General features: G+C 49.5%; 1 protein-coding gene across 2 annotated transcripts in view; it reads left to right on the top strand.

The window, feature by feature from the left end:
- The window catches only part of LOC147449481 (TATA box-binding protein associated factor RNA polymerase I subunit C), a 154,963-nt gene that overhangs the window by 68,399 nt on the left and 58,689 nt on the right, over positions 1 to 27,875 (top strand). For both annotated transcript variants that reach the window (XM_086521927.1, XM_086521928.1), the window contains 2 exons: positions 26,214 to 26,273; positions 26,362 to 26,877. In XM_086521927.1, coding sequence (XP_086378053.1) covers positions 26,214 to 26,273; positions 26,362 to 26,877 — 576 coding nt within the window. The remainder of the gene's footprint in view (positions 1 to 26,213; positions 26,274 to 26,361; positions 26,878 to 27,875) is intronic.

Below are 27,875 nucleotides of genomic sequence, written 5' to 3'. Positions count from 1 at the left end.
TCTCCTCTTTCAGGATGTGCTATGCTTTTGGGCATTCGATGGTTTCGTGAGCATAACCCTCTCATTGGTTGGGTAGCTAATACTTTCACTTTCAATGCCAAGAGTGACTCTCCCATTGTCATTTGTGGGGAGCAAGTTGTTCATTCTTCATCTCTCATTTCTAATGTACAGGCGAAGATTGAAAAAAATCAGGAGAAGGAGACTCTCTCAATCTTGTCTTCTCCAAAGCACGACACACATGATTTGCATGATAATGCTGTGATTATTCACATACATGATGATTTGCATGATAAAGGTGTGATTGTTTACAAGGATGATGGTTTAGTTGATACTTTGTCTAGTGAAGCTAACCTCATTGCAGATTCGATCAATCACGACGAACCGATCTTGGCTCTCGAGTCGAGGTCCCAAGAACCCCCAGTATTATGTGTGCGCATGATTAGTCAGCACACATTGTTCGAGTGTTTCATTCATGATGGTTTCGTGTATTTTAGTCCGTCTTTATGTGATCCCTTTTCATAGGCATGCCATATTGTATGATGAACACGATTTACTGATGAATGAGCACGGATGTATGCAGATTACTCATGAAAAAATGAATTGTTTGCACCCAAGGAATTCATATTGCATGTCTCTTCCTTGGCATGACACAGTATCCGAAAGAGCACAAGAAGGATTGAGCATCAAGCATTGGCATTTCCATTGTGATTTGCCACAGTTGATAGATTTAGTCAAAATTCGACCCCTTTGTTTGCATGTTTTTGGTGAATGGTTTGAGTCTTGACACTCCGTCACTTTGTTCATCTACATTGCATGCACAGTCTTTAAAGAAGACTAGAATTTTTCCAGTCACTTTACATGCAATGGGTATGTTCATATTTTTATGTTGGAAGTGGTTTCAAGAATTTCCATCCTCGGAGATTCTTGAGGTAGACGCATGACTATAGACGAAGTTGAAGCATTGAAGGAGCCACAGATGACTTTGTGTCGCTTTCGGTGCGGCCCAAAGAAGCAAGCGTTGCAGACCTTTATGAAGACTGTTGTACTTTGCGAATCATCAATAAAGAAAGAAATATTGAAAGGGGCGTCAGTCTCTGGAGCCAATGCATCTGGGAATGCAACTCCGTTGTTCTGTGTCGACTCTCTCTCTCTCTCTCTCTCTCTCTCTCTCTCTCTCAATTCAGTTCAGTTATTTGCAGTTTCTCTTATTGTGTTGCTATTGATCTCTCGCTTGGAGAGTCCAAGCCTGTAACACTATGATCAACAGGGACAGAGAAAAAGACATACATGCAGACAGTGTTAGGGGCAGCCTATCCTTATTTACCGACAGGTAGTGAGGCAGAGGATTGAGGCGGCAGAGCAACCTCCATATTGACCTCCTAGGCAGGCATTTAGAGCATGAGGATGAGCAGTTGGAGGCATTTTGGGATCAGCTTAAGGTGCCCTAGGAGAGGCCAGTTCAGCAATCGGTTGATTGTTTGGATGTCCAATCGCAAGTGCTCCTCATGGTAGTCACTACAGTGAGACATCAAGATATTGAATCCCATCGTTTAGTTTAGGAGTCCAATTATTGGGGGAGCTTTGCTTCATCTTCACATGTTTCATTATCCATGTAGTTTCGCGACAATAAGATATTGAGTCCCATCGTTTAGTAGCGGAGTCCAATTATTAGGGGAGCTTTGCTTCATCTTCACATGTTTCATTATCCATGTAGTTTCCAGCCCATTTCTATGCTTGTGGTCCATGGTGATCTCCACCCATGAGGGATGGACCACCATGCGTTGATATTTTCATTTACAGCTTTCTTTAGGATAGGGCCCGACCTTTCTTGGTGTAGAGAGAACTCTTGAGACACTTTGTTATATCTTACAGGAACAAATGTGGTGGAGGCCAACAATTTTAGAGGTTTTGGATACTTTCACACTTGTATGAGAGTAAGATTAGTGATGGCTTGGGAAAGTTGGTTTGGTTAGAGAGATCTTCATCATCGTACCTTCCCTTAGCTTTCGTAGTGGAGGATAAGTGGATTCCTCCCACCTCCCTTACAGTTAGGCTGTCTCAGGAGATCTGCATCCTACCTTTGGGTACCACATAAAAAACTGTGTCCCTCCCACTTTAGGTGTAATCAAACCTCCTAGCATCTAACCATTACATTTCCATGCTGCCATTTTCAGAGCGCGTCTCTCATAGTAACAACTCTCTTACCTCTATAGATAACAAGCATTCCCTCCTTTGATATCCATTCTCTCATGTTGGCAAGTGGGGTCTGTGAGACAAGTCATCTCCAAGAAATTAATTGATACCCTTCAAGGTTATCCATTTGTTGTAAGGGGGATTTTTTTTTTTTTTTCGAGAAAAAGATCCTTCTATTAGTTAATGAAAACTGCCCATAGGGCTACATCCACCTCTGCGAGAGAGGGCTACAACAAGCATGATGGGGAGACTCTCCCAATGAAAAAACAACATATATACAATGAGGCTAAATAAAGAGATGGGAGGAGGGAAGAGCCACACAGGTGGACAGTAGTGCCATCTGAGCACCCCCTGGACTATAGTGTAGAAAGGCCCAGGGCACCAGAGTCGAAGGAAAGCCTCGCGGCGCTCCCGCATGCGGTCGGAGCTGCCTTGTAGTCCCTCAAGCTGTCCTCTGAGAGTATGGATCAGCTCTAGCCAAAAGTCGCGAACAGTCTCTGCTGGTGGCACAGGGCGAGCCTCAAAGATGCGGAAATATCGGGCCCGCCAGATGAACCAGAGAGCTAGGCCGCTGATGAGCTCCCAACACTCCTCTCTCTCACTGCACCACTCCCGTGGAGTAAGCTCTGTAGCAGGCTGGAGTGGAGGTCGCCCCCCCTGCATCACTATCATCCTGCTGGTGGAAGATAGCTCAAACTGAAGTGCCGGGCCCATGAGGGTGGACCAAGCCGTTGCCCCCCAAGTGTACTGTCGAGCCGTGGAGAGGGTAGGCATCAGCCGAAGAACTCGTAGCCACACCTGCTGGGCCGAGGGACAGTCCCAAAGATAGTGACGCTGACTCTCCACCAACTGGTCACAGGCTACACATGCGGCCGAGAGACCACTATGCACAAGCTAGCTTCCTACTGCTGTGGCTCTATGTGCAACCAGCCACTGGAACAAAGTGACGCGCCTCGGCTGTCCGGAGTCCCACAGCCTTTGCCAAAAAGCTGCCAAGAACTCGACTGTGAGGCCCTCCTCCTGCCAATGACGTGCTGCAGCGGGGCGGGCCTCTCTGTGTTGCAAGTATATGACGTCCAAGCCGAACAGTGTACTGAAAGAAGGGGACTCCTGGGCGGTGTGCAGAAGAGAAGGGGTCTCTCCATAGCCACTCACCAGGATCCCACTGTACTCGTGCCAGTGGACAACACTCCTCCAATGTCCAGTCTCAAGAGCTGCTGGGTCAGGGTCTATGACGCAAGTCCTCCCACAGATGCCCACAACTCGGATCCTCTGGAAACAGCACTCTGCTACCTGCGGGGCCTCTACTGCAACTCGCTGTAATCGTCCCCCACCCTGAAGCTCGAAGAACAGGGCTGGGACAGTCTCTGAGCAAGCCCTGACTGAAATGAGAACCTCCAGTTGTGTGAAGGCTCCCATCCACCGAGGTGCTACTGGCTCGAGAGGCGTGAGCCACTCAGCTGGAACTCACTCTGAGATGTCCTGACACATGCTCTGCACCCCTCTCATGCGTTGTAGCTGAACAGCTTGCACCTCCTCTGACAAACCTTTGAACTCTAGCCAGTCACCTAGAGAGCGCGTTGGACCTGCTGCCATGGGACCCCAAGAAACATGAGGTCGACTCCCAACCAAGTGGCCTCTCTGAGTGCTAACCATGGGGTTTCAGACGAGGGACTGCCGTAGGCGCTCCTCCGTGCACGTTGGCTGTCTATGCTCTAGGCCACGCCGTAAGAGCTCCCAAGATCGAAGCAAACTCACAGCGAATCAGTCCTCCAGTCTCCTGCTCAAACCAACTCGGCGCAACTCTGTAAAGATCCATCTGGTCGAAGGTTGCCTAGGGCCTCCTGACTGAGGCACCGTGGCACGAAGCCTCTGCAGCAAGAACTCCTTCCAGGGCTCCTCGCCTGGAAGAAGTCCTCTGACGACAAACTTCTTAAGAAGGGCTCTGCTGTGCTGTGCAGGATCAATGATCCCAAGCCCTCCCTGAGAACAAGGAAGTGTAATGACCGACCAAGCCACCTTGGCTCGGGCAATCTGAGTGTCGCGACCTGACCAAAGGAAGTTCCTGATCAGCCTCTCTACCTAGCTGATACAAGAACTCCAAAAAATCCAGCAAGAAGTGATGTACCACATAGTCGCCAACAACACCTGGTTGGAAACTACTACTCTACCAGCCAGCGAAAGTCGTGTTGAGCTCCAATGTAATAGCTTTCTCCTGATCGACAGGAGAAGAGGAGCAATCTGTTGCTCGAGGGACAAGTCCAGACCAACCTGACAACCCAAGTACCGAACTGCAGTCGCTGGAGGAATCCACTTGAAACCCTCTCCTGGCATCCAATCTGGCACAGGAGTACTGCCAACCGAGAAAGCCACTGTCTTTCTCGAGTTGATCAATGCGCCCGATGCACAGCAAAAGGTCTCCAAAGCCTGCTCACATCTGTGTAGATTGGCTTCCTGGCCCTCTAAGTACAAGACTGAGTCGTCGGCAAACTCAGCGTCCAGAAGCTCATCTCCCCGTATAGGGAGTGCTAAGCCCCTCAGACCAACCTGCTCTGACACCAAAAATCTGCTCATCGCCTCCGCATAGAACAGAAAGAGAAAGGGGGCAAGAGGACAACCCTGTCTGACCGATCGTGTGAGCATGAAGCGCTCACCTCTACCTTTTGCCAAAAGCACCTGACTGTGAGCCTGTCTGTACAAAGCTGACACCCCTCTGATCCAAGCATCTGAGAGGCCCATCCTGCGGAGCGTGCCCTCTAGAAAGTCCCAGTCAACTCTTTCGTATGCCTTCTCAAAATCGAGAAGAAGAATCACAAGGTCCTCCCCACGGAGCCGTGCCAGGCAGAAGCCTCCGAGAAAGTGAAGATGTTGTCAAGGATACTGCGTTCCTTGACAAAACCTGTCTGAGTCCCACGTATAAGGCTCTCCAAAAGTGGCTGAATGCTCAAACTCAGAGCCTTGGCAAGAATTTTGTAGGCTGAGTTGAGGATGGTGATGGGGCGCCACTGTCGAATCTCATCCAAGGAGCCACCCTCCTTTGGAATAAGGTAAATCAGGCCCTAACTCATGCTATCCGACATCACTCCTGTGTCCAGAATGTACTGAAAGGCACTACAACGATTTGGGCCAAGCAGGTCCCAGTACTCCAAGAAGAAGCTGGGAGTCAGCCCATCCTCACCGGGACAGCTACCACGAGGGAGGGCCCTAAGAGCCGTGTGCAGCTCCTCAAGCTGAAGAGGCATCTCTAGCCTCTGGCGCATCTCTTCAGTCACAAGACAAGGCATCTGTGCCCAAACCTACTCCCTGTCGCTCTGACTGGGGCTCAGCCGACAGTAACTCACGGTAAAAGTCAGTAGCAACTGCACGCATATCCTCGGGCTCACAAACAATTGACCCATTGGGTCTCCTCAATTGATTGACCTTGGCATGCGAGTGCCGAGGTCCCACTGTCTCAAAAAAAGCACCTGTAACTCTATCACCCACCTGAGTCCACTGAGATGCCTGTCGGTGAAAGGCAAACTCATGACGCCTCTCCTCTGTGCAAGCAAGCTCCTGTCGAGCCTGCTGTAACTGCTCCTCCAACCATGGACTTTCTGGATGGTGCTCCTGCATCCTCTGTAGTGAAGCAATGCCTCGTCTGAGACGCTGCTCCTCCTCTCTCGCTGCAGCCCGTCGAGCCAGAGACTCCTGGAGAAAAAAGTGGCTAAGCTGAGCTAGGCCTAAGGCCACTCTGTCTGCAGGTAGAGCCTGGCTGTCCATGCCCTCTGTCCAGAGAGCCTCTACCCTCTCTCTGAGTGCTGAGTCCAACAAGACCCGCTCTGGGATGCGAAGCATCGTGCTCCCACTCTTCTGCCTGTCTGCCATTGTGAGGATCACTGTTGCATGGTCCGAGAAGGATGTCCCTGCCATGATGCCCACTGATCCCCCCAGGTCACTGAAGTGATCACTAGTGTAGAAGCGATCTATCCACGATAGATTCACTCCTCCCACTCTGCGGTCTGATCTAGAGAAGGCAAGACTATCTGGAGGCCTCACAAAGCCAGAATGCTGCCATGTATCCGAGATCCTCAAAGTCACACACAACCTCTCCTAAGCTGCTAACTCGACTCCATGCACAGTAGCATGGCTGCCTCCGATCCTATCAGAAGGGTCCTCCAACATGTTGAAGTCCCCTCCTACATACCAATGGTCAACCTGTGGTAAAGACTCAACAATCTGTGACCAAAACTCTGCACGAGCACTCGCCACATTGGGCGCATAGATGTTCAGGAAGCCCACAAGGCCACCCTGAACCTCCATAGTAATCCACTGAGCCCTGCGTGGCACAATAATCCCTCTGCCCACAATGGCCTGCTGCAATGAGTCCGCAACAGTCATACATACCCCTCCCTGGATGTCTCCAGGTCCAAAAGCAGCTGACCAAAAGGTATCATAACCTCCACGCAAAATCTGACCACATCGCCGAATGCGGCTCTCAGACAAATGGTGCTCCTGAAGCATAAGGAGATCAATCTCTCCTCCCACAAGGCAACACTGAAGCTCCTGACGCAATCGGCCCCGCTGTCGTTGAAACTGGGGCCCACCTAGTCCTTGCACGTTCCACGAGACGATCCTCATGGAGAGCGAGAGAGAACAGATGCTGTCGCAACAGTAAGACGGGCTATCTTCGAGGTTGGCTTGGATGGGGAGTAATCCGCATCTGAGCGTCCTCTAGATAGGCGAGACTGCAGTGAGTGCCTGGCCCAAGCCCAAGCAGAGCGAGCCGTGCGTAAAGCAACCTCCTCTGTCCAGGAGTCCTCATGAATGTATACATAGCAAGGCAAACACTGCGTATTAGCAAAAAAGTACACCACAATGTGCCTACATTTGCTGAGTCTGGGGGTGTCACCGTAAACTTGGCCAGTGGCCACAAAGTCTACAACAAATCTGTAACTCCAAGTTCTCCCATGTGGTGAGAGAACTCGAGAACCTGTGTATGCAACCATCCCACCACTGAGTCAAGGGACCACTCTGTCTCGGTCCTACCACAGAGGGGGAAGGAGAAACCAACTGCTGAGTCCAAGGCCCCTGCCCCCCCTATCGGCGAGGAACAAAGCATGGACCCTGAAGCAGTCTGCCTTGTGGTCTGCTGCGGAATCGCCGAGAAAGCGAGTGAACCCGTAATCGAAGAAATCCCAGCGGCGTCGGAGGTCAATGCTCGTTAGACCCCGAGGGATAGTTGCAAGGGAAGATGTCTGAATCTGCAGAGGGGGCCGCAAGAAGGGCTGACCCTCTCTCGCTAGGCGACTCATGGCAAAGGCGCTGCCAAGAGATCTCCTAGCCGCCGGCGAGGGACCAGTCTCCTGAGTCGACTTTGGTACTGAAGCAGGAGGAGGGGGAGAAGGAGCTGGGGGGGGGGGGGGGGGGGGGGGGGAGAAGAAAAGCTGGGTGGGGCGACAGAGACAGGGGGGCGAGGTGCGGAGTGGACGGGAGCAGAGGGCAGGGGGGGGGGGATGAGGAGGAGGAAGGGAACTCTGAAGGTGGGGCGGCTGGTGAGGGTGAAGTGGAGGTGGAGGTTGGTGTAAGGGGCTCCTTCTGCTCAAGAGGACCAAAGCGATTCCCCGTGGGAACCCACTGGTGCTGAGTAGGCACCTGAGGGCCACTCTGAGTGCCAGGCTGTTGCTGTGGCCCTTGGCTTCGATGGCCGCGGGCCTGCTGCCACCCCTCCTCCGCTGGAGCCCCAGGCTCGGAGGGTGGCTCTTAATCTGTGCGCTGTGCCGCTGGCTGTGGCTGCGGCCAACCTTGGCAGGCTGGGGCTGAGGCTGAGGTGCAGGTCGTGGCCTCCTCCGTGGACAGGCCTTCGCTAGGTGGCCCATCTGTCTGCAAATGAAGCACTGGTTCGGGAGGCCCGAGTACTCCACACTCTGTCTAAACCAATCCCCACTCACCCGAGGCAGAAGGATGACCTTCGGGAGCGTGTGGGTATCTCTGACCAAAACTCGAACTGAAGGGATGCCAGCCGCCTTGGCAGCTACTGATGCTGCCGTACGAGGTGTCTCCAGGACAGTCCTGATGGCGGAGCCAATCCTGGAGAGAAGTGGAAGGTACTCCCTCCGTAAACCCGGAAAGCAGACTGAGATGGGGATGTCTCCCTCCTCTACTAGCACATCCGAAGTCGGGTCAAAACCATGTCGCCACTGTCGAAAGTGGGCCCGTGATGCTCAGATGGCCAGTGGACTCATAGCTATGACCTTGGAGGCCATCTCGGAAGTCTCGAACTCGATCTGGTAGTACCCCCGTCCGAGAATCTGGACATCCAAGATCTTGCCCACCTCTGCGAGAAGGCGGGCCTGGAGAAGGTCTCGTAGCTCTCCTCTGCTAGGTCGGGTGCCGAGAACCTTGCAGATGACAGAAGTCCCCTGCAAACGCTCTACCTCTGCAGCAAGGCTCGCTTGCTCTGTCGGCGAAAGAGCAAGTCAAATGGTGGGCTCAGCGGGGTTGGGCGAGGGGGCTTCAGGCGAGTCCCTCTGTGGCGGAGCTTGAGCCTCCATTTGTGTCTGTTGCTGCGGAGAAGAGGCGAAAAATTGAAGACGAAGGGGGAAGCTCCTGCTGGACCAAACACGCCAAGGTAATTGGCGAGGCTCGACAAGCAGGAAGGCGAGACGGCCAAAAAACAAAAACTGCGGGTAGGCGGGCGAAAGGATGGTGGACGGACAGGGCAACGGCGGGGGTGAGGGTGACTGGGCGGGCAGGCTGAGCGAGCAGCGGCGGGGGGACAGGGCGCTGGGCCAGGGGGGGTGTGTGTGTATGTGAGTGTGCAGGCGACGGGGAGGGGCAGCGGGTTGGATTGAGTGCAGCGGGGCCGGCCAGGGGCTTGCGCGCAGGAGGTTACGGAGGGCTAGGGTGGGGGGTAGTGATGGCGAGGAGGGGAGGAGGGGGGGAAGCAGCGATGGCGAGGGGGAGGGAGCGAGCAGCAACAGTGAGCCGATTTCTACTCTAACCAGATTTCTGGTACCTTGTTGTAAGGGGGATTTCTTGGCTTCATTGGTGAAAAAGTGCAATACAAGCACCTGTTCTTTCGAGTCTTCTCCACCTCCCATCTCCAACTGTACTCTGCACACTGTGCATGCACCAATGTCGTTTGTGATGGCGAGGAGGGGAGGAGGGGGGGAAGCAGCGATGGCGAGGGGGAGGGAGCGAGCAGCAACAGCGAGCCGATTTCTACTCTAACCAGATTTCTGGTACCTTGTTGTAAGGGGGATTTCTTGGCTTCAATGGTGAAAAAGTGCAATACAAGCACCTGTTCTTTCGAGTCTTCTCCACCTCCCATCTCCAACTGTACTCTGCACACTGTGCATGCACCAATGTCGTTTGTTGGTCACTTCCACCGATGTGTTTGGCCCTATGATGCCCATTCCATGTTCTTCCTTATCATCAAGCCGGTCACTTGCACTTGAAGTGCTCTTGTCTTCCTTATTTGTTCCTCTTCCAAAAATTAAAGATGTTGAGACTTGGCCCACAACTTTGCTGTAATTCCTAATAAATCTAGCACTGCATGGGTGAGCCAGAGGCTCGCTGTTGCCCTTGCCCTTGCCCTTGCCCTTGCCCTCTCCCCCTGTGCACGTAGTGCACCCCCTTCTCTCTCTCCATTGCTCTTCCCCCCTAGCTTGTCTTGTGCTGACCTGTCCTCCCATGCCCGTTGCCCTAAGTCAACACCAGCGCGCAGCGTGTCCAGCCCGCACGCAGCCCCAGCGCGCCTCAGCCCGCTTGTCCCAGCCTCGCAATCCCGCTCTCTCCGCATCGCAACCTTCCCCTCCACCCCTGTTTCTGCTCGGTTGAAGTCGTCAGCTCCTTCGATGTACTCGGTCGCAAGAGGCCACCACTCGTCAAGAACTCTTCGCCCCTTCTTTACGGCAGCAGACACTGATAGAGGCTCATGCTCCACCTCGAAGCCCCCTCGCCCGACCCTGCAAAGGCAACTATCCGACTTGCTCTCTCGCCGACAGAGCAAGCGAGACTCGCAGCAGAGGTGGAACGCCTTCAGGCAACTTCCGTCATCTGCAAGATTCTCGCCACTAGACCCAGCAGAGGAGAGGTGCGTGATCTTCTCTAGGCCCGCCTTTTCGCGGAGGTGGGCAAGATCTTGGATGTTCAGTTCCTCCGATGCGGCTACAATCAGATAGAGTTCGAGACCTCCGAGATGGCGTCCAAGGGCATTGTGATGAGCCCTTTAGCCATCCGAGCAGTTCAAGCCCACTTTCGACAGCAGAGGCAGATTTCGATCCAGCTACTGATGTTCTAGTAGAGGAGGCATACCTATCTATCTCCGTCTGTCACTAGCATGTGACTACTATCTATCCTTTTTGTTGATTTCTTTCCTATTATTTATTTATTTTCACTTTTTGGAAACACCGCTCTAGAAATCTAACTGCACTGCACTGCATAGCTAGTGTGGATTTGTTCAGAGGGAGTCCAGGCCTGCGGGCAAGAGAGCACTAAGGTTGGACAAGGACTATGGTTAGCCAAAGTGGGGTCATTGACTAGCCAAAGTGGAATCCTTTGCTACATAGGCTACATTTCACTTCTTTATGTGGCTGCAGTGTACAAAGAGGGTCAGATGATCTAGAAAGATACAATGGCGGCATCTCCTAAAATTTAGGGAACTGCTATTTTGGACCTGAAAATGTGTTCGCGTCATTAGCTGTGGAATGACAAGAGGAACATTTTATTGCTCTGCTGCCAAGTCAACTGACGCACCAGTTGAGATATTTTTAGCCAAGTTGGCCAAAATTGGAAACTGGGCGAGGTGTCACTTTGTGAGCAGTTCTGCCACTTTGAGGGGAGTCTACAAGAGAAAGAGGGCGCCATTTTCAGCTATAGGTGGATTGCAACAGGTTGCAAGAGCTATGGAGTGCTTCCTTTCCCTCTTATGTACAGTGGGGTGCCAAGAGTGATGCCCTGCACGCTACGCACTGCTCTCTCTCTCCCCTATGAGCAGTATGTTATGCCCCTCTAGTGGGCTTTTCATTTGACCAATGTACAGTTATGTGGGTTCATGCGCGATTGCCGAGGCAAGAGCCTCTTGCACAGGTACTGGATTAGCTAGCGTCTAATCCCTCGCAGGTACAGGTGAATTCGAAGAGGTTTCACGAGCGAAATCCCGTCCGATTCAAAGGGCAAGTAGCCCTACAGGTGCGAGAGCTCGAGGACTTGCTACGGATGCGACCGGCACGCGAAGCGGAGCCGGAAACAGTGAATCACAGCCTGCTGTGTATTTTTGCAGGTTTAGGGTTTCGGCCCTAAACGGACCCTAATATCCCCAGGAGGTTCGGGGACGCGAGGGGACTGCTGTACAGGTGATCTGGCGCATTTTCGGGGCAGAAAACAGAGAATTCAGCTTGCTGCAGATTCTCGCCAGGTTTTGCAAAGTGTCCGTATGCGTCGGGAAAGTCATGTAATGCGTGGGGATACTGACTGTGAAGGGTCCTAGTACAGTTATGTTGCCGAAATCGGGCCAGCACAAATGAAATTCAGCCTAGATTGTGCGGGGCAGCTTGTAGGGAACCACAACTTTTATTCCCTCTTTTAAAGAATAAAGAAATACCTAAAGGGGCGCCTATTTAGGGACCAATTTGGTGTCGGTCTTCTCATACAGGTGCAATCTAGCAGCCTGTATCCCTTTCCCCTTTGTTGTGTCTTGAAAGTACAGGTAAAGTGGGCGATAAATTGAATGGGTGAAAGCAAATAAAGTTTAAGTCTAAGGTCTACCGCCCTCTGTGGATTTAATAGGCCGATTTCATGGTTCCATCGTCGGGATTAAATCACTTTTTCCCATAGAAGTGAGCCTTGGTCAGTTTGGGCTTGAAGACACAGGGGATCATAGCCCAGACACAGGGAATTGCAATTATGGCTGACAGACCAGATGATGTGACTGAAGAGGTTTCCTCTTCATAGGGTCAATAGACACATGAAGTGGGTGAGTCCTCAAGACCACCACAGACAGATGACGATATATTCAGAACCCAGTTGGCTACTGCTGTGGCTATGTTCACACAAGTAATGCAGAACCCGAGGTTTTTAGCCTTTCTGCAACCTCCTGTTCCGTCTCAGCAAGTTGGGTCACTGGATCATATTCAAAAGCCTGTTAAGGCTCGAGCACAGGTGATTCATACCGCACAGTCAATGGAAACACCTGTACACTTGACGGAGAACATGCAATCTCCACAACCTATGCCTAAGGTGCAAGAACAGGTGGTTGAGATGCCAGTCTTTCAAGCTGTACCAGTTCAGCCCGCCACCTCTTAGCAGCCCATAGCTGGTTTTAATGGGCAGGGAAGCAACCTACAGGCTATGCAACAGGTCTTCCCACCATCTTCAGTACACCCTGGCTATTTTGGAGGTGGATCCGTATTCCAGAGCATGGCTGGTCATGCACCTGGAAATCAGTTTTACACGCCAGGAACAGTGTTCGGGGGTGCTCAAACGATGATGCCTAACCCCATGTATGGTGTGATGGGCATGCAACCAGTGTTTCAAAACACTCACGGCCAATTTGGGATGCCACAGGCAAATTTTGGTATGGCTGGAATTACAAATCAACAACCAAATATGGCATCTCCAGGTCAACTTAATAGCGGCCAAGGAACACAGATGAACCCTAACAGTGTTCCCATGTTTCAGTCACTTCTATATGACAACTTAACACCGCTGGAGAAGCCAACTCCGTACAAAGAAGGTGGCAAAGGTGTGACATTCACGACCTTTACAGGGTTTGATGACAGGAAGAAGGCTCTCTCATTCCTCCAATAGTTTGACAAGGCTTATGCAGGAGGAAACTTTACAGAGGCTTCAAAGGTCCGCAACGCAGCCACCTTCTTGACAGGAAATGCGGGACAATGGTGGACAATTGTATTGCTTCAAGGGCAAGCTCCGTCCACATGGATTTACTTCAAGTAGATTTTTGGATCAGCATGGTTATCTAATGACTTTGAAGCAGATGTCATGACAGAATGGCACCAGCTTAATGCTACTACTTGCAAGAATCTGGATGATTTCAATCGGAAGTTTTGGAAAGCCCTAGTTCGAATAACTTCCTATAGGTTTGTGCCATTGCACGAAGACCAAAGTCACTACTTTGACGCAGCTCATCAAGGTAGCAAACATTGGCAATGGTTTGCTCAAAGGAGAAGATTGTGAATTCAATACTAGCGTCAAGGAAGGACAACCAAGAAAAATTCAGCGAAGAAGTACGTTCTCAATGAGGTTCCTAGAGCGACTCAGGAGCCAGCCAAAGCATGGAAAGGCAAAGCCACGGTTGAACCAGCAAAGGGACGAGCAAAGAAATGGAAAAGACCTTTTCCTCGCAAGTCGGAAGAGCAAAGGAAGGTCCTAAGGTCAGAGAACAAATGCTTTATCTATGAGCAGCCTGGCCACATTGCTCAGAATTGTCCTCAAAAGAAAAGGCCAGCTGATTCTGAAGACAAGGAGGACAGGAAAGGAAAGAGGCCTATGGCTGGTCTAGTGCCAGATATGGTGGGCGACAAGCTAAATTCAGATGCAAGTGAGCTTTGCAGAGCATGGGGAAAGGTCAGGGATCAAACAATGCTTATCTTCTTTGATCCAGGTGCCAAAGCCAACTTCATTTCCCCAGAATTGGCTTCAAAGTTGGGAATCAGACCTGAAGAGATGGGGTATATAGCAGAGGCAGGTTTGGCATGTCCTGGCCATACAGAGGCTGTGACACCCATCATTGGAAAGTTGTGCCTACATATCCAATACTATGTAGATGTTGAAGAATTTTATATCATTCCATTGGATGGATGTGATGTGTTGTTAGGCATTCCTTGGTTGTTTCGTGTACAGGGAATCATGGATGCCTACAACAAAAAGATCACTGTACAGAGCAGGGGAAAGACTCACATTCTGGATGTAAAGCTTAAAGGGGAGTCTATTCCCTCTGTATCAGCTTCTGCTATTACTTCTGTAATGAGAAAGCATCTTTCTGCGTACTTGATTTTTGCACGTGAAGTGTCAGATTGTGATGAAACAAATTTATCTGTGTTAGATAAAGAAAGGTCAATGTTTTTACAACAGTATAGTGACTGTTTTTCCGATTCATTACCGTCTCAATTACCGCCAGAGAGACCCGAGGACCATGCGATAGATTTGGTGCAAAGCAGTAGGCCACCAAATAGACCTCCATATAGGGTTAGTGCGGCTCAGCAGAAAGAGATAATGAGCCAAGTACAGGAGCTGTTAGAAAAGGGGCTGATTCAGCCCAGTTCATCTCCATTCTGTTATCGAGTGCTGTTGGTGCAGAAAAAGGATGGCTCATGGCGTATGTGCATCCACTACCGTGCAACACTGAACAAGAATAGGTTCCATGTACCTATAATTGATGATATTCTGGACAAATTAGGAGCAGCTATGTTTAGCAGGATATATCTAAAGAGTGTGTACCATCAGATCCGCATTAGATCGGAGGATGTGCACAAGATTGCTTTTAGAACGACGTTTGGCCTTTACGAATTTTTAGTGATGCCCTTTGGTCTCACAAATGCTCTTGCTACGTTCAATAGGATGATGGACAGAATTTTCCGTCCACACCAACAGTTTGATGGTACATTCTTTGACGACATGATAGTCTACTCAAAGAATGAAGAGGAGCATAGGCATCACTTGGCCATTGTGTTCAAAGAGCTACACAGCCATAGGTTGCTCATCAATGCAGAGAAAAGTGAATTTTGTTTTGGAAGAGATTCACTTTCTGGGACACATTGTCTCAAAGGATGGTGTCAGAATGGATCCTGCTAAAGTTGAAGCGATCAAGTCATGGCCAGATTTGAAGACGGTGCACGATGTCCGAAGCTTCTTCGGACTATGCTTCTATTACAGAAGGTTTGTCCGAAATTTCGCTGAGATTGCTTCACCTTTACATGCTCTTCAAAAGAAGGCAGTCACCTTCAGATGGACATAAAAAGAGATTTCAGCTTTTAATCTCTCAAAGGAAAAGATGACTTCAGATCCAGTCATTGTGTTGCCAGATCTTAGGAAATCATTTTTGGTCCAGTGTGACGCCTGCGGTAGTAGCATTGGTGCAGTGCTAATGTAAGATGGCAGGGTAGTAGCCTATGAGAGTAGAATCTTGCAAGGGCCAGAAAAGACTGCAAGTCTATGAAAAAGAACTTCAGGCCGTGATTCATGCGCTCTTAAGTTGGAAATACTACCTGCTAGGTGCAGATTTCGTTGTCCAAACGGATCATCAGACCTTGCGATACTTCTTGACACAGGCCAAGTTATTTGAGAAGCATATGCAATGGGCAAATATCTTGTCCATGTTCCATTTGCAGATTGTGCATGTGGAAGGCCGTTGTGGCTGATGCCTTGTCAAGGAAGCAACAAATTGCAGCTGTGTCAATTCCTTATCATCATGAGCTTGATGATATGAGGGAACAGTATGCAAATGATGAAGATTTTGCAAGGGTCTTCGAGCAGTTAATGGATGGACAACGTCATGAACACTATCTTCTCAAAGATGGCTTTATGATGATGCATGGAAGATTGTGTGTCACAAAGCCATTGCGACGCAAAGTTATGGAAGAGAGTCATGTCCCACCGTATGCAGGGCATCGTGGTATCGATGCTACAGTTAAAGCGGTTGAGACATTCTTCTACTGGCCTACATTGAGAAGAGATGTGGATGCCTTTGTGCGAGAATGCCTAATATGCCAGAAGGTCAAGTTTGACAGGCAAAAGGCACGAGGGTTATTGCAACCACTGTCTATTCCAAATAAACCATGGGAAAGTATTGCTATGGATTTTATCTTTGATCTTTTGAGAATGCAGATAGGAAATGATGGTATTTGGACCATCATTTGTAGATTCAACAATTAATTCCTTTCAGGAAGAAGATAAAGCCAGATCAGATGGCACGCTTGTTTATGAGCAATATTTTCAAGTATCATGGCATGCCACAGTCGATTGTTAGCGACCGTGATCCACGCATGACAAGTTTGTTCTGGAGAGACTTGTTTGAGAATATGGGCACCCTGCTCAAATTCTCTTCGTGATTTCATCCTCAAACAGATGGGCAGTCAGAAGAAGAGGCAAATTCTACTGTCCTAGATCTGCTGAAGTGCTATGTGTCAGAGCATAAAGGAAAGTGGGAGCAGTATTTGCCATTGGTGGAGTATGCATACAATAATACAATGCATTCATCAACTGGCAAGGCACCTTTTGAGATAGTTGAAGGTGGCAAGAAAGCTCCTCCCATACTGCATACAAAGGACAAGATATTTGAAGCAAATAAGTATGTTCAGGACATGGATGAAATGTACAAGAAGGTCAAAGTGGTCTTAGAAAAGACTCAAGCAAAGCAAAAGAAAGAAGCTGATCGTCACCGTCGTGAAGTGGTATTGTCACTTGGTGATTGGGTACTGCTACGCTTTGAAAAGGCAAGGTTAAAGAAGATGAAGGGCAAGGAAAGACTGTTTCCAAAGCTCAGCATGCGTTACTATGGGCCTTTTCAAGTATGCGACATAATGAATGATGTTGCGTATAGGCTGAAATTGCCTGAGAGTTGGAAGATTCACAATGCGTTTCATGTGAGTCTTCTCAGACCCTATGTGGGTGATATGCCAGAAGATATACCAGCTGAAGATCAGTCGGAAGTCGAGGAACTTGACGAGATCTTGGTCCCGGAACAGATTTTGGCACATAAAAAAAGAAAAGTGAAAGGCTGCTAGGCGTTACTTGGTGAAGTTCAGAAACTATCCACCAATGGATGCTAAGTGGATAGAGGAAGGTGAACTTGCAGAGTCACCAACTGTGTTATCACTGTACCTTGAAGCCTTCGATTTGCAACCCACCTTGAGCCCTTGAGTTTCAGATCTACATGGATTGTCAGTGTGACAATGGCTTCTGAAAGAAATGATGTACTATGTCATTGGGACAGGGTTGACACGCAGGCAATACATGTGTCAATGAGGTGTTGAATACATCAGGGTTGACAATGAGCATGTATGTGTCGTACGTGTGTCGACAGGTGTGCGCACACCCGAGTGTTGACTGTGAGCATGTACGACATAGATGCAAACGAGGACGTTTGAGATTTCAAGAGGGGGGTATGTCACCAGCATGTAACTATTATCTATCCTTTTTGTTGATTTCTTTCCTATTATTTATTTATTTTCACTAGATATCTAACTTCCCTGCATTGCATAGCTAGTCTGGAACTGTTCAGAGGGATTCCAGGCCTGAGGGCAGGAGAGCACTAAGATTGGACAAGGACTATGGTTAGCCAAAGTGGGGTCATTGACTAGCCAAAGTGGAATCCTTTGCTACATAGGCTACATTTCACTTCTTTATGTGGCTGCAGTGTACAAAGAGGGTCAGATGATCTAGAAAGATACAATGGCGGCATCTCCTAAAATTTAGGGAATTGCTATTTTGGACTTGAAAATGTGTTCGCGTCATTAGCTGTGGAATGACAAGAGGAACATTTTATTGCTCTGCTGCCAAGTCAATTGACGCACCAGTTGAGATATTTTTAGCCAAGTTGGCCAAAATTGGAAACTGGGTGAGGTGTTACTTTGTGAGCAGTTGTACCACTTTGAGGGGAGTCGACAAGAGGAAGGGGGCGCCATTTTTAGCTGTAGGTGGATTGCAACAGGTTGCAAGAGCTATGGAGTGCTTCCTTTCCCTCTTATGTACAGTGCAGTGCCAGGAGTGATGCCCTGCACGCTACGCACTGCTCTCTCTCTCTCCCCTATGAGTAGTATGTTATGCCCCTCTAGTGGGCTTTTCATTTGACCAATGTACAGTTATGTGGGTTCATGCGCGATTGCTGAGGCAAGAGCCTCTTGCACAGGTATTGGATTAGCTAGCGTCTAATCCCCCGCAGGTACAGGTGAATTTGGAGAGGTTTCACGAGTGAAATCCCGTCCAATTCAAAGGGCAAGTAGCTCTACAGATGCGGGAGCTCGAGAACTTGCTACAGATGCGACGGGCACGCGAAACGGAGCCGGAAACAGTGAGTTCCAGCCTGCTGTGTATTTTTGCAGGTTTAGGGTTTCAGCCCTAAACGGACCCTAATACCCCCAGGAGGTTCGGGCACGTGAGGGGACCGCCGTACAGGTGCTCTGGCCCATTTTCGGGGTAGAAAACAAAGAATTCAGCGTGCTGCAGATTCCCGCCAGGTATGCGTCGGGAAAGTCATCTAATGCGTGGGGATACTGACTGTGAAGGGTCATAGTACAGTTATGTTGCCAAAATCGAGCCAGAACAAATGAAATTTAGCCCAGATTGTGCGAGGCAGCTTGTAGGGAATTACAACTTTTATTTCCTCTTTTAAAGAATAAAGAAATACCGAAAGGGGCGCCTATTTAGGGGCCAATCTGGTGTCAGTCTTCTCATACAGGTGCAATCTAGCAGCCTGTATCCCTTTCCCCTTTGTTGTGTCTTGAAAAGTACAGGTAAAGTGGGCGACACGTTAAATGGGTGAAAGCAAATAAAGTTTAAGTTTAAGGTCTACCGCCCTTTGTGGATTTAAGAGGCGGATTTCACCGTCTGCTTTCCCGGTTTGAGGAAGGAGTACTTGCCACTTTTGTCTAGGATAGGCTCAGAGATTGGGACTGTCCTAGAGACACCTCGCACGGCAACCATTGTAGCTGCCAAGGCGTTCGGCATCCCCACAGTACGTGTTGGTTTGGGACACCCACACTCTTCCGAAGGTCATCCTACTACCTCAGGTGAGTGGTGGTTGGGTCCATCAGACCGTGGAGTATTTCGGGCCTCTCTAATCAGTGCTTCGTTTGCAGACAGATAGGCCATTTGGCAAACGCCTGTCCTGGCAGGAGACCTCGACTCACAGCGCATGCGCAGCCTTCCAAGGCTGAGCATACCCAGCAGCCAGACACTCGGGACACACATGCTGGTACCTCGACTGAGACCAGCGATCGAACAACTGACGGTTGGCAGCAGGTGCCTGGTCGCCGCCGATAGGTGCGGGCTCGCCCCACTGCTCCCCGTGGTGGCCGACCTACTGCAGCTCAGTAGCATTGGGTTCCGATTCGGAACGTTTTGATCCCCTTCAGCAGGACCCTCTCGAGGAGGCCCCGTCCACTTTATCTGCTCCACTGTCAGATGCAGGGTACTGGACACGCGTCTGCCGCGATGTGATCTCTTGGTAGTGCCTTCGCTTCGAGCCGTGTGGCTCGAGAGGGACAGCCCATGTGAGGCCGCCTTTTTGGGTGCATGCTTCTCCTTTTGCAGTAGTCCCTAGAGGTTTGACTAGCTTTGACATTCGCAGACCATCTCCCGACCGCTCCTCCACTCCTTAGACGCAGGGGGATTGGACACGCGTCTGCCGCGAGGTGATCTCTTGGTAGTGCCTTCTCTTCGAGCCGTGTGGCTCGAGAGGGACAGCCCCACCTGAGGCTGCCTTTTTTCGTGCAGACTTCTCCTTTTATAGCAGTCCCTAGAGGTTTGACTAGCTTTCACATTCGCAGACGCTGGGACTTCTTCCACTACAGCTTCACGCGGTTCCTGGGCGACTCTTCTCCTTACCTGGAGAAGGCTTGCTTTCGAGTCCAGGTCCTCTTTCTTGCAGCTAGAGGCATTGAGGCTTTGGACACAGCGGTAGGTTTCTCCTTTCCGATGTGCGGTAGGGATTCCATAGAGTGGACCCAGTACACAGTTCTGGACTAGCTCTAGATTCAGGCTACTGAGTTCTCACACCACACACGGGACTTAGGGGTGACAGATCTGGTGCAGACACTTTGGTCTCTTGCCAAATTAGTCCTGACGCCTCCGGATGCAGCGGGTTGTAGTCACATTGAGATGCATTTGTTTGCTGACACTCAAAGCCCTCCTTGTTATGCATTTGTACATGAGGATTCTTGAACAGAGGATGTAGCCCTTCGTGCTGCACGCTCGGTTTGGGCCTTGCTGTGACAGTCACTCCTATCGCGCTTGTCTAGAGGTCGTTCGGATGCGGATTACTCTCCATCCAAACCGGCCTCAAAGATAGCGAGGTTGGCTGTTGTGGCAGTAGCTGTTTTCTCTCACTGACTCCATGAGGATCATCTCAAGGAATGTGCAAGGATTAGGAGTGCCCCAGTTTCAGCGTCAGAGAGGTCGGCTGCGTCAGGAGCTTCAGAGATGTCTTGTTGGTGGTGAGATTGACATTCTTATGCTACAGGAGCATCATCTTTGTGAGAGCTACGTTTGACGATGTGGTCAGATTTCGCGTGGTCGCTATGAGATGTCTTGGTCAGCTGCATTTGGACTTGGAGGCATCCAGGGAGGGGTATGTATGACTATTGCGGACTCTTTGTAGGCCATAGTGGGCAGAGGGATTATTGTTCCAGGCAGGGCTCAATGGGTCATTATGCAGGTTCAGGGTTGCCTCGTGGGCTTCCTGAGCATCTATGCGTCCAATGTGGGGAGTGCACATGCAGAGTTTTGGTCTCATATTGTTGAGTCTCTACTGCAGGCAGAACAGTGGTGCATTGGGGGTGACTTCAACATGTTGGAGGACCCCTTTGACACGATTGGAGGTAGCCATACTATTGTGCATGGAGTTGAGTTGGCAGCTTGGGAGAGGTTTTGTATGACTCTGCGGGTGTCAGATGTGTGGCAGCATTCTAGCTTTGTGAGGCCCCTTGACAGTTTGGCCTTCTCTCGGACTGCAGAGTGGGAAGAGTGAATCTATCCTGGATAGATTGCTTCTACACTAGTGACCACTTCTGTGACTTGGGTGGGACAGTCTGCATTCTGGCTGGTACTTCTTTTTCAGACCATGCACGAGTGATCCTCACAGTGACAGATAGACAGAGGAGGGAGAGCTGAGGCTACGTTTTCCTGAGAGGGTTTTACTGGACTCTACGCTCAGAGAGAGAGTGGTGGCTCTTTGGACTGAGGGCTTAGCCGTGCAGGACTCTCCTGCTCACAGAGTGGCCTCTGGACTTGCTCAGCTTAGTCGGCTTTTTCTTCAGAAGTCCATGGTCCGCGCCTCGCTGTAGCGAGAGAGGAGGTGCGGCACCCTTGACGGGGTGTTGCTGTCCTTGGTTGGAGAAGCAGTTGGAGCAGGCTCGCCAGGAGCTTGCCAGCATAGAGGAGAGGCGCCATGCGTTTGCCTTCCATCGACAGGTATCTCAGTGGACCCGGGTGGGTGACATAGTGACGGGCTTTCTTTGAGTCAGTGGGTCCCCAACATACGCATGCTAGGGTCAGTCAGTTGAGGAGGCCTGACGGGTTAGTTGCTTCAGAGCCTGAGGACATGCTAGCAGTTGCTACCGACTTTTATCGTGACCTGCTTTCAGCAGAGCCTCAGTCAGTGAGCAGGTTTGGGCATAGATGCCTTGTCTTGTCACTGAGGAGAAGCGCCAGAGGCTTGAGCTGCCTCTTCAGCTAGAGGAGCTCCATGTGGCCCTCACAGCGCTTCCCCGTGATAGTTGTCCAGGTGAGGATGGTCTGTCTCCCAGTTTTTTCTTAGTGTACTGGGACTTGCTTGGCTCAGATCTCTGCAGCGCTTTTCAGTACATTTTGCACACAGGAGAGATGCCTGATAGCATGAGTGAGGGTCTCAATTACCTCATTCCCAAGAAGGGTGGCTCCTTGGATGAGATTCGACAATGGCGGCCCATCATCATCCTCAACTCAGCCTACAAAATTGTTGCCAAGGCTCTGAGTTTGAGGATTCAGCCACTTCTAAAGAGCATTATACATGGGACACAGGGAGGTTTTTTCAAGGAGCGTAGTATCCTTGACAACATCTTTACATTTTGGGAGGCTTCTGCCCTTGCTCGCCTCCGTGGTGAGGATATGGTAATACTTTTTCTCGACTTTGAGAAGGCCTATGATAGAGTTGACTGGGACTTCTTGGAGGGCACTCTACGGAGGATGGGCTTCTCAGATGCTTGGATCAGAGGTGTGTCAGCTCTCTACAGACGGGCACTTAGTCAGGTACTGTTGGCAGAAGGTAGAGGAGATCGCTTCATGCTCACACGTTCGGTCAGACAGGGCTGCCCCTCTTGCCCCCTTTCTCTTTCTGTTCTATGCTGAGGCGATGAGCAGATTTTTGGTTTCACAGCAGGTTGGCTTACGTGGCTTAGCGCTCCCTATTCAAGGCGACGAGTTGTTGAATGCGGAGTTTGCAGACGACTCAGCTTTGTACTTGGAGGGCCAGGAGACAAACCTTCACAGGTGTGAGCAGGCTCTTGAGGCCTTTTGTTGTGCATCAGGCGCACAGATCAAGTGGAGAGAGACTGTGGCTTTCTCGGTTGGTAGTGCTCCTACGCCAGATTGGTTGCCAGGTGAGGGTTTCAGATGGATTACCCTCGGGACTGCAATTGGATACTTGGACTGTCAAGTTGGTTTGGACTTGTCCCCTGAGCAGCAGATTGCTCCCCTCCTCTTGTCAATCAGGAGGAAGTCGTTACATTGGAGTTCCGCACGTCTTTCCTTGGTAGGCAGAGTTGTAGCGGCCAACCAAGTGTTGGCTACTATGTGGTACATCACTTCTTGTTGGATCTTTTCGAGTTCCTGCATCAGTCAGGTAGAGAGGCTGATCAGGAACTTCCTTTCGTGAAGGCGTGACACTGAGATAGCCCTGGCCAAAGTGGCGTGGCAGGTCATCACTCTTCCTTGTTCTCAGGGAGGGTTGGGGATCATAGACCCAGCACATCAGAGTAGAGCCCTTCTTGGGAAGTTTGTTGCTAGAGGATTGCTTCCAGGGGAGGAGCCCTGGATGGAGTTTTTGCTTCAACGGCTTAGTGCTAGGGTGCCCCTGGCTGGAGGCCCCTGGTGACCTTCGACTAGATGGATCTTCACAGAGATGCGCAGAGTTGGCTTGAGCAGGAGACTGGAGGACCGTTTTGCTGTGAGTCTTCTCCGTCCTGGGAGCAACTGCGGACAGGCCTGGAGCAGCATTAGCCTACTTGCACGGAGGAGCGCCCGAGGCAGCCCCTTCTTTGGAACCCCATGGTTAGCACTTAGAGAGGCCACTTGGTTGGTAGTAGGCCTCATGTTGCTTGGGTTCCCATGGAAGAGGGTCCAGCACGCACTCTAGGTGACTGGTTACAGTTCTCAGGCTTGTCAGAGGAGCTTCAGAGCATCCAACTACAGGGCATGAGAGGGGTGCAGAGCATGTGTCAGGACATGAGAGAGGCAGTACCAGCTGTGTGGCTCATACCTGTTGAGTCAGCAGCGCCCAGATGGATGGGGGCCTTCACGCAACTGGAGGTTCTCATTGCAGTTCGGGCTTGCTCAGAGACTGTACCCTCCATGTTCTTCGAGCTACAGGGTGAGGGTCGTTTACATGGAGTTTCAGTAGAGGCTTCACAGGTGGCAGAGTGCTGTTTTCAGAGGATCCGAGTCGTGGGCATCTGTGGGAGGACTTGTGTCATAGATCCTGACCCAACAGCTCTTGCGACTGGCCACTTGAGGCTGTGGGCCTGGGAGAGCTGTCCCCTGGCACGTGTGCAGTGGGATCCTTGAGAGTGGTTTTGGAGGGACCCCTTCTCCTCAGCCGACCACCCAGGTATTCCTTTCTTTCAGTACACTGTTCGTCTGAGACGTCACATACTAGCAACACAAAGAGAGGTTCGTCCTGCTTGCAGCACCTCATTGGCAGGAGGAGGGTCTCACAACTGAGTTCTTGTCAGCTTTTTGGGCGAGGTTGTGGGACTCCAGACAGCCGTGGCGAGTCACTTTGTTCCAGTGGCTGTTGCACATCGAGCTACCGCAGTTGGGAGCTGGCTTGTACATAGTGGTCTTTCGGTAGCATGCGCAGCTTGTAAGGTGCAGTGGAAGTGAATGTTGAACTTTGCTCAAGATGAGTGCTCTGAGTTGTGCTCAAGGTTCCTTTTGTTCTTATGGGAGAGCCTTCCGTTCTTAATGAGAGAGTGCAATGGACACAAACAAAGCGAATGGACACTGTGCGTGAAAGTGCATGAGACCGAGAGATAGAGAGAGAAGAGAATACGACACCAGAGATGTTGTAAAACCCTCCTCCAAGGGCCCACTCTAGATGGCGAGAGTGATCTACTATTGATTGCACAATCTGGTACAATGGCTGAATGCAAATCTAAGGGGCTATGTCGATGTCGACGGAGTGGACGACAAGGACGATGCCAAGGCTGAAAATTACGTACTTCGACTCTGACTATGGCTGAATTCTGCTGCGTCAAACCGCCGTTGTATTGTTGTCCAAAAACGCTAGGTATGCTGAAATCTGCTGATGCAATAATGCCATCTGCTGGTACCCTGAATGCAGTTGAAATTCACTGCGGTACTGCTGTCCATAAACGCTATGAGTGGCTGAAAACTGCGGCTTCAAACGCTGAAATGGCAAGCCCAAAACGCTGGTGTAGGTTGCCAAAAAATGCTGAATCCATGCTGTGGAAAAACCCTGGCTGTGGAGACTATGTTCTTGCTGGGGGAAATTGCCACCAAGAGAGTCTTGCTTGAGAGAGAGAGGGGAAACCTGTTGCCCTTGGCCTATGTTCTTGCTCTTCTGTCCAATAGTGCTAGCTTAGGTTTGCTTATATATTATCTTACCCAAATTGCCCTACTCAGTTCCCAACAAAAGTCACTTAATAAATAAGTGAAAAATATCAAAAATAGGGAAAATGGGTTTAATGCACTGGAAAATTCCCCTGATGGATTCTGATGGGAATGCTTATGATCATGCTATGTGCAACCGGAGGATATGCATCTACTCTAAGTGACTGGTCATGCACGGTCTGCGAACAGACTCACAAAAGTGCCAGATCACTTCCTATTCTAGACTGACTTGAGTGAACTGAACCCTGGTCATGCTGTAGCTTGTCCACGGACACATAGGGTTGGATGTGTCACATGACACAGCTTGTGACCATCCTGTGGAGAGTGAGCGTCATTGTCTTTGGGACTGTCCTTTGGTGCAGCAGGTTTGGCTTCGTGTCCGTCGGTTGATGCCAGCTCTTTCCTCAGCACGGCAGTACACCTGGGGGGCAGCTGCTTGGTCCACTATTACGGGCCCAACACTTCAGTTTGAGCTGTCTTGCACCAGCAGGATGATAGTGACGCAGGGGGGTCGACCTACACTCCAGCCTGCTACGGAGCTTACTCCACAGGAGTGGAGCAGAGAGAGAGAGGAGTGTTGGGAGCTCAGCTGCGGCCTGACACTCTGGTTCATCTGGCGGGCCCGCTGCTTCCGCATCTTTGAGGCTCGCCCTATACCACCAGCAAAGACGGTTCGAGATCTTTGGCTAGAGCTGATCCATACTCTTAGAGGACAGTTCGAGAGACTCCAGGGCAGGTCCGACCGCATGCAGGAGCGTAGAGAGGCCTTCCTTCGACTTTGGCACCATGGGCCTTTCATCACCATGGTCCAGGGTGTGCTCAGATGGCATTACCGTCCATCTGTGGCTTTTCCCTCCTCCCATCTCCTGATTTAGCCTCATTGTACATATGTTGTTTTATCATTAGGAGAGTCTCCCCTTATGTTTGCTTTAGACCTCTCTAGTAGAGGTGGTTGTAGCCCTATGGGCAGTTTCATTAACTAATAGAAGCATTTTTTTCTCTGTAAAAAAAAAGATGTTGAGACTTGAGCAGCCTTTTGTTTCTTTGCCACCTGGACCCTTTAACATGTGGTTCTAGTATTGGAATTATATCATTAACGCTGGCAAGCCATGCACTTCTTCTTCTTTAGTGACCTGTTCCATCTGAATCTGTGCCAATGTTCCTTAGTTGTTTTCTTACCAGAATGAAGTTGCCTTTGGAACTTTATTTTATCATTATCCTTTGCTTTCTGCCATGCACTTCTTCTTCTTTAGTGACCTGTTCCATCTGAATCTGTGCCAATGTTCCTTAGTTGTTTTCTTACCAGAATGAAGTCTCCTTTGGAACTTTATTTTATCATTATCCTTTGCTTTCTGTTGCTTTCTTCAGCAAATGATGTTTCATTGGTCCCAGGAGTAGTTGAAAACTATTATCATAATGCGTCTCATGTCAGGATTTTATGTTCTCACGAAGTTTTGCTTTCTTTTCTTTTTCAGGATAATGATATTTCATTGACGTCAGGAGGAGTTGAGAACTTTGATTACGGTACTTCCCATGTAGGTTTACACCTGGAATTGTTTTGCATTTTTTCCGTTTGACGAGCTCTTCTTAATCATTGAGTACAGTGATCATGCACTGGTGTAGGTTGTCTGGAATCCACATCTCTCAGGGGAGGCTGCAGTAATATTGAGAAATGGGGTTGTAAATGTTTTTAATTTGACTTCCAGCAAATCAGACGTTACGTCCTTTAGGTTTAAAATGCAAGATTGCAGAAGCATCGACGATTTCAGCGGTTTAACTTCGACAGTTTGTAATAAAAGAAAGAGAAAAAGGTTCGTTGAGCTCAAATGTAAAGCTTCCACCATTAATCTATGGAGCTGTGAGTATACATGGCATCCAAGGAACCTTCTTGTGGGGGGAGGTACAGAGATTGACTTAATTGACCTGAGGCAAAAAGCTGGCAGCAAACTGTTTCAATCCTGTTTAGCGAATGCTCCAAGTTCCACAAGATTATTTTCAAATTGCAAGGGAATGACTAAAGTGGAGCATTTTACAGCAATTGCGAGAGGCGTACATGATGACATGTTCCAATTTGCTGCAGCATCAACCAATCATTTGACACTTTTTGACATCCGCCAGCCCAAGTCACCATTGCTTCAGGTGCAAGATATTGGGAAGCTGTTTTGTCTTTTAAAAAAAGGTCATAAATGTGCAAATCAAATTTTTCACTTCCACACTCGCATGAAATCTTCCTCTTGTCAGAAAGCAGCGACAAAGAATCACCAAAACGTTTGCTTTGATGTCATTGATGCAGTTACATGTTGGTAGCATAAAACGGTGCAGTGAAGAACTGCTAGTTATCCCTTTTCAAACAAAGCTGCTTAAATCGAAATTGTAGCTCCATGCCTATGATCATCACCAAAACTTGCACTATGCGTAACGAGTATATGCATTAGATTTTTAAGTTCCTATGGTTCCCATGATGATATGATCTATCTCTCTTCTTGGCACCTTCCTCTCACGTGGAAGTGTTGTGAGAGCTCCTGAAAATGTACGCTCTTGCCAAATCTTATGACAGGCCTTGCGAACGGAAATCTTAGTAAGCATGGGGGAGAATGTTGAGTCGTTGGGCTTCTAAAGGTTGAGGAACACTTATCGGTTCATTTAAGTGAATCTTTGAGCTTTGCTTGAATGACTCCAATGACTTGGAAGCTGTGATTTATATATTTGTGTTTGGTTAGTTATAGTGGAGCCACCCATTTCAATTCCTGTTTCAGTTAGGAGTTTTCAAATTGTTTTATAGTTTTTGTTCAAGTAGAAATTGCGTTGTCTTTATTGGGAGCATAGATTTTCCATACGTTTTCCATATGCATGGGAATTATGGGTATGGAAGCATGGAATAAGTATGATTGGCAGCATCAGGCGGAACCATTTGTGACCCATCTTACTTTACACAAAAACATTGAAAAATATGTAAAACACTCCTTACTCCTGAGAAGACCTTGAAGCTTTGAACACACAATGAGAGACTAACAAAATCATAATAGACTATAAATTTCAGCTAAGGATGTCATGACAGTGCATTGGCTTGCTTCCAATTACATAAAAAAGATGAATCGTGAGACTCATGACAACAACACAAGGTACCATGACTCATG

This window comes from Adiantum capillus-veneris, chromosome 10, assembly GCF_014529385.1.
Source record: "Adiantum capillus-veneris isolate H3 chromosome 10, ASM1452938v2, whole genome shotgun sequence".
NCBI classification, from domain to species: domain Eukaryota; kingdom Viridiplantae; phylum Streptophyta; class Polypodiopsida; order Polypodiales; family Pteridaceae; genus Adiantum; species Adiantum capillus-veneris.
This window is presented reverse-complemented; position numbering and strand designations above follow the sequence as displayed.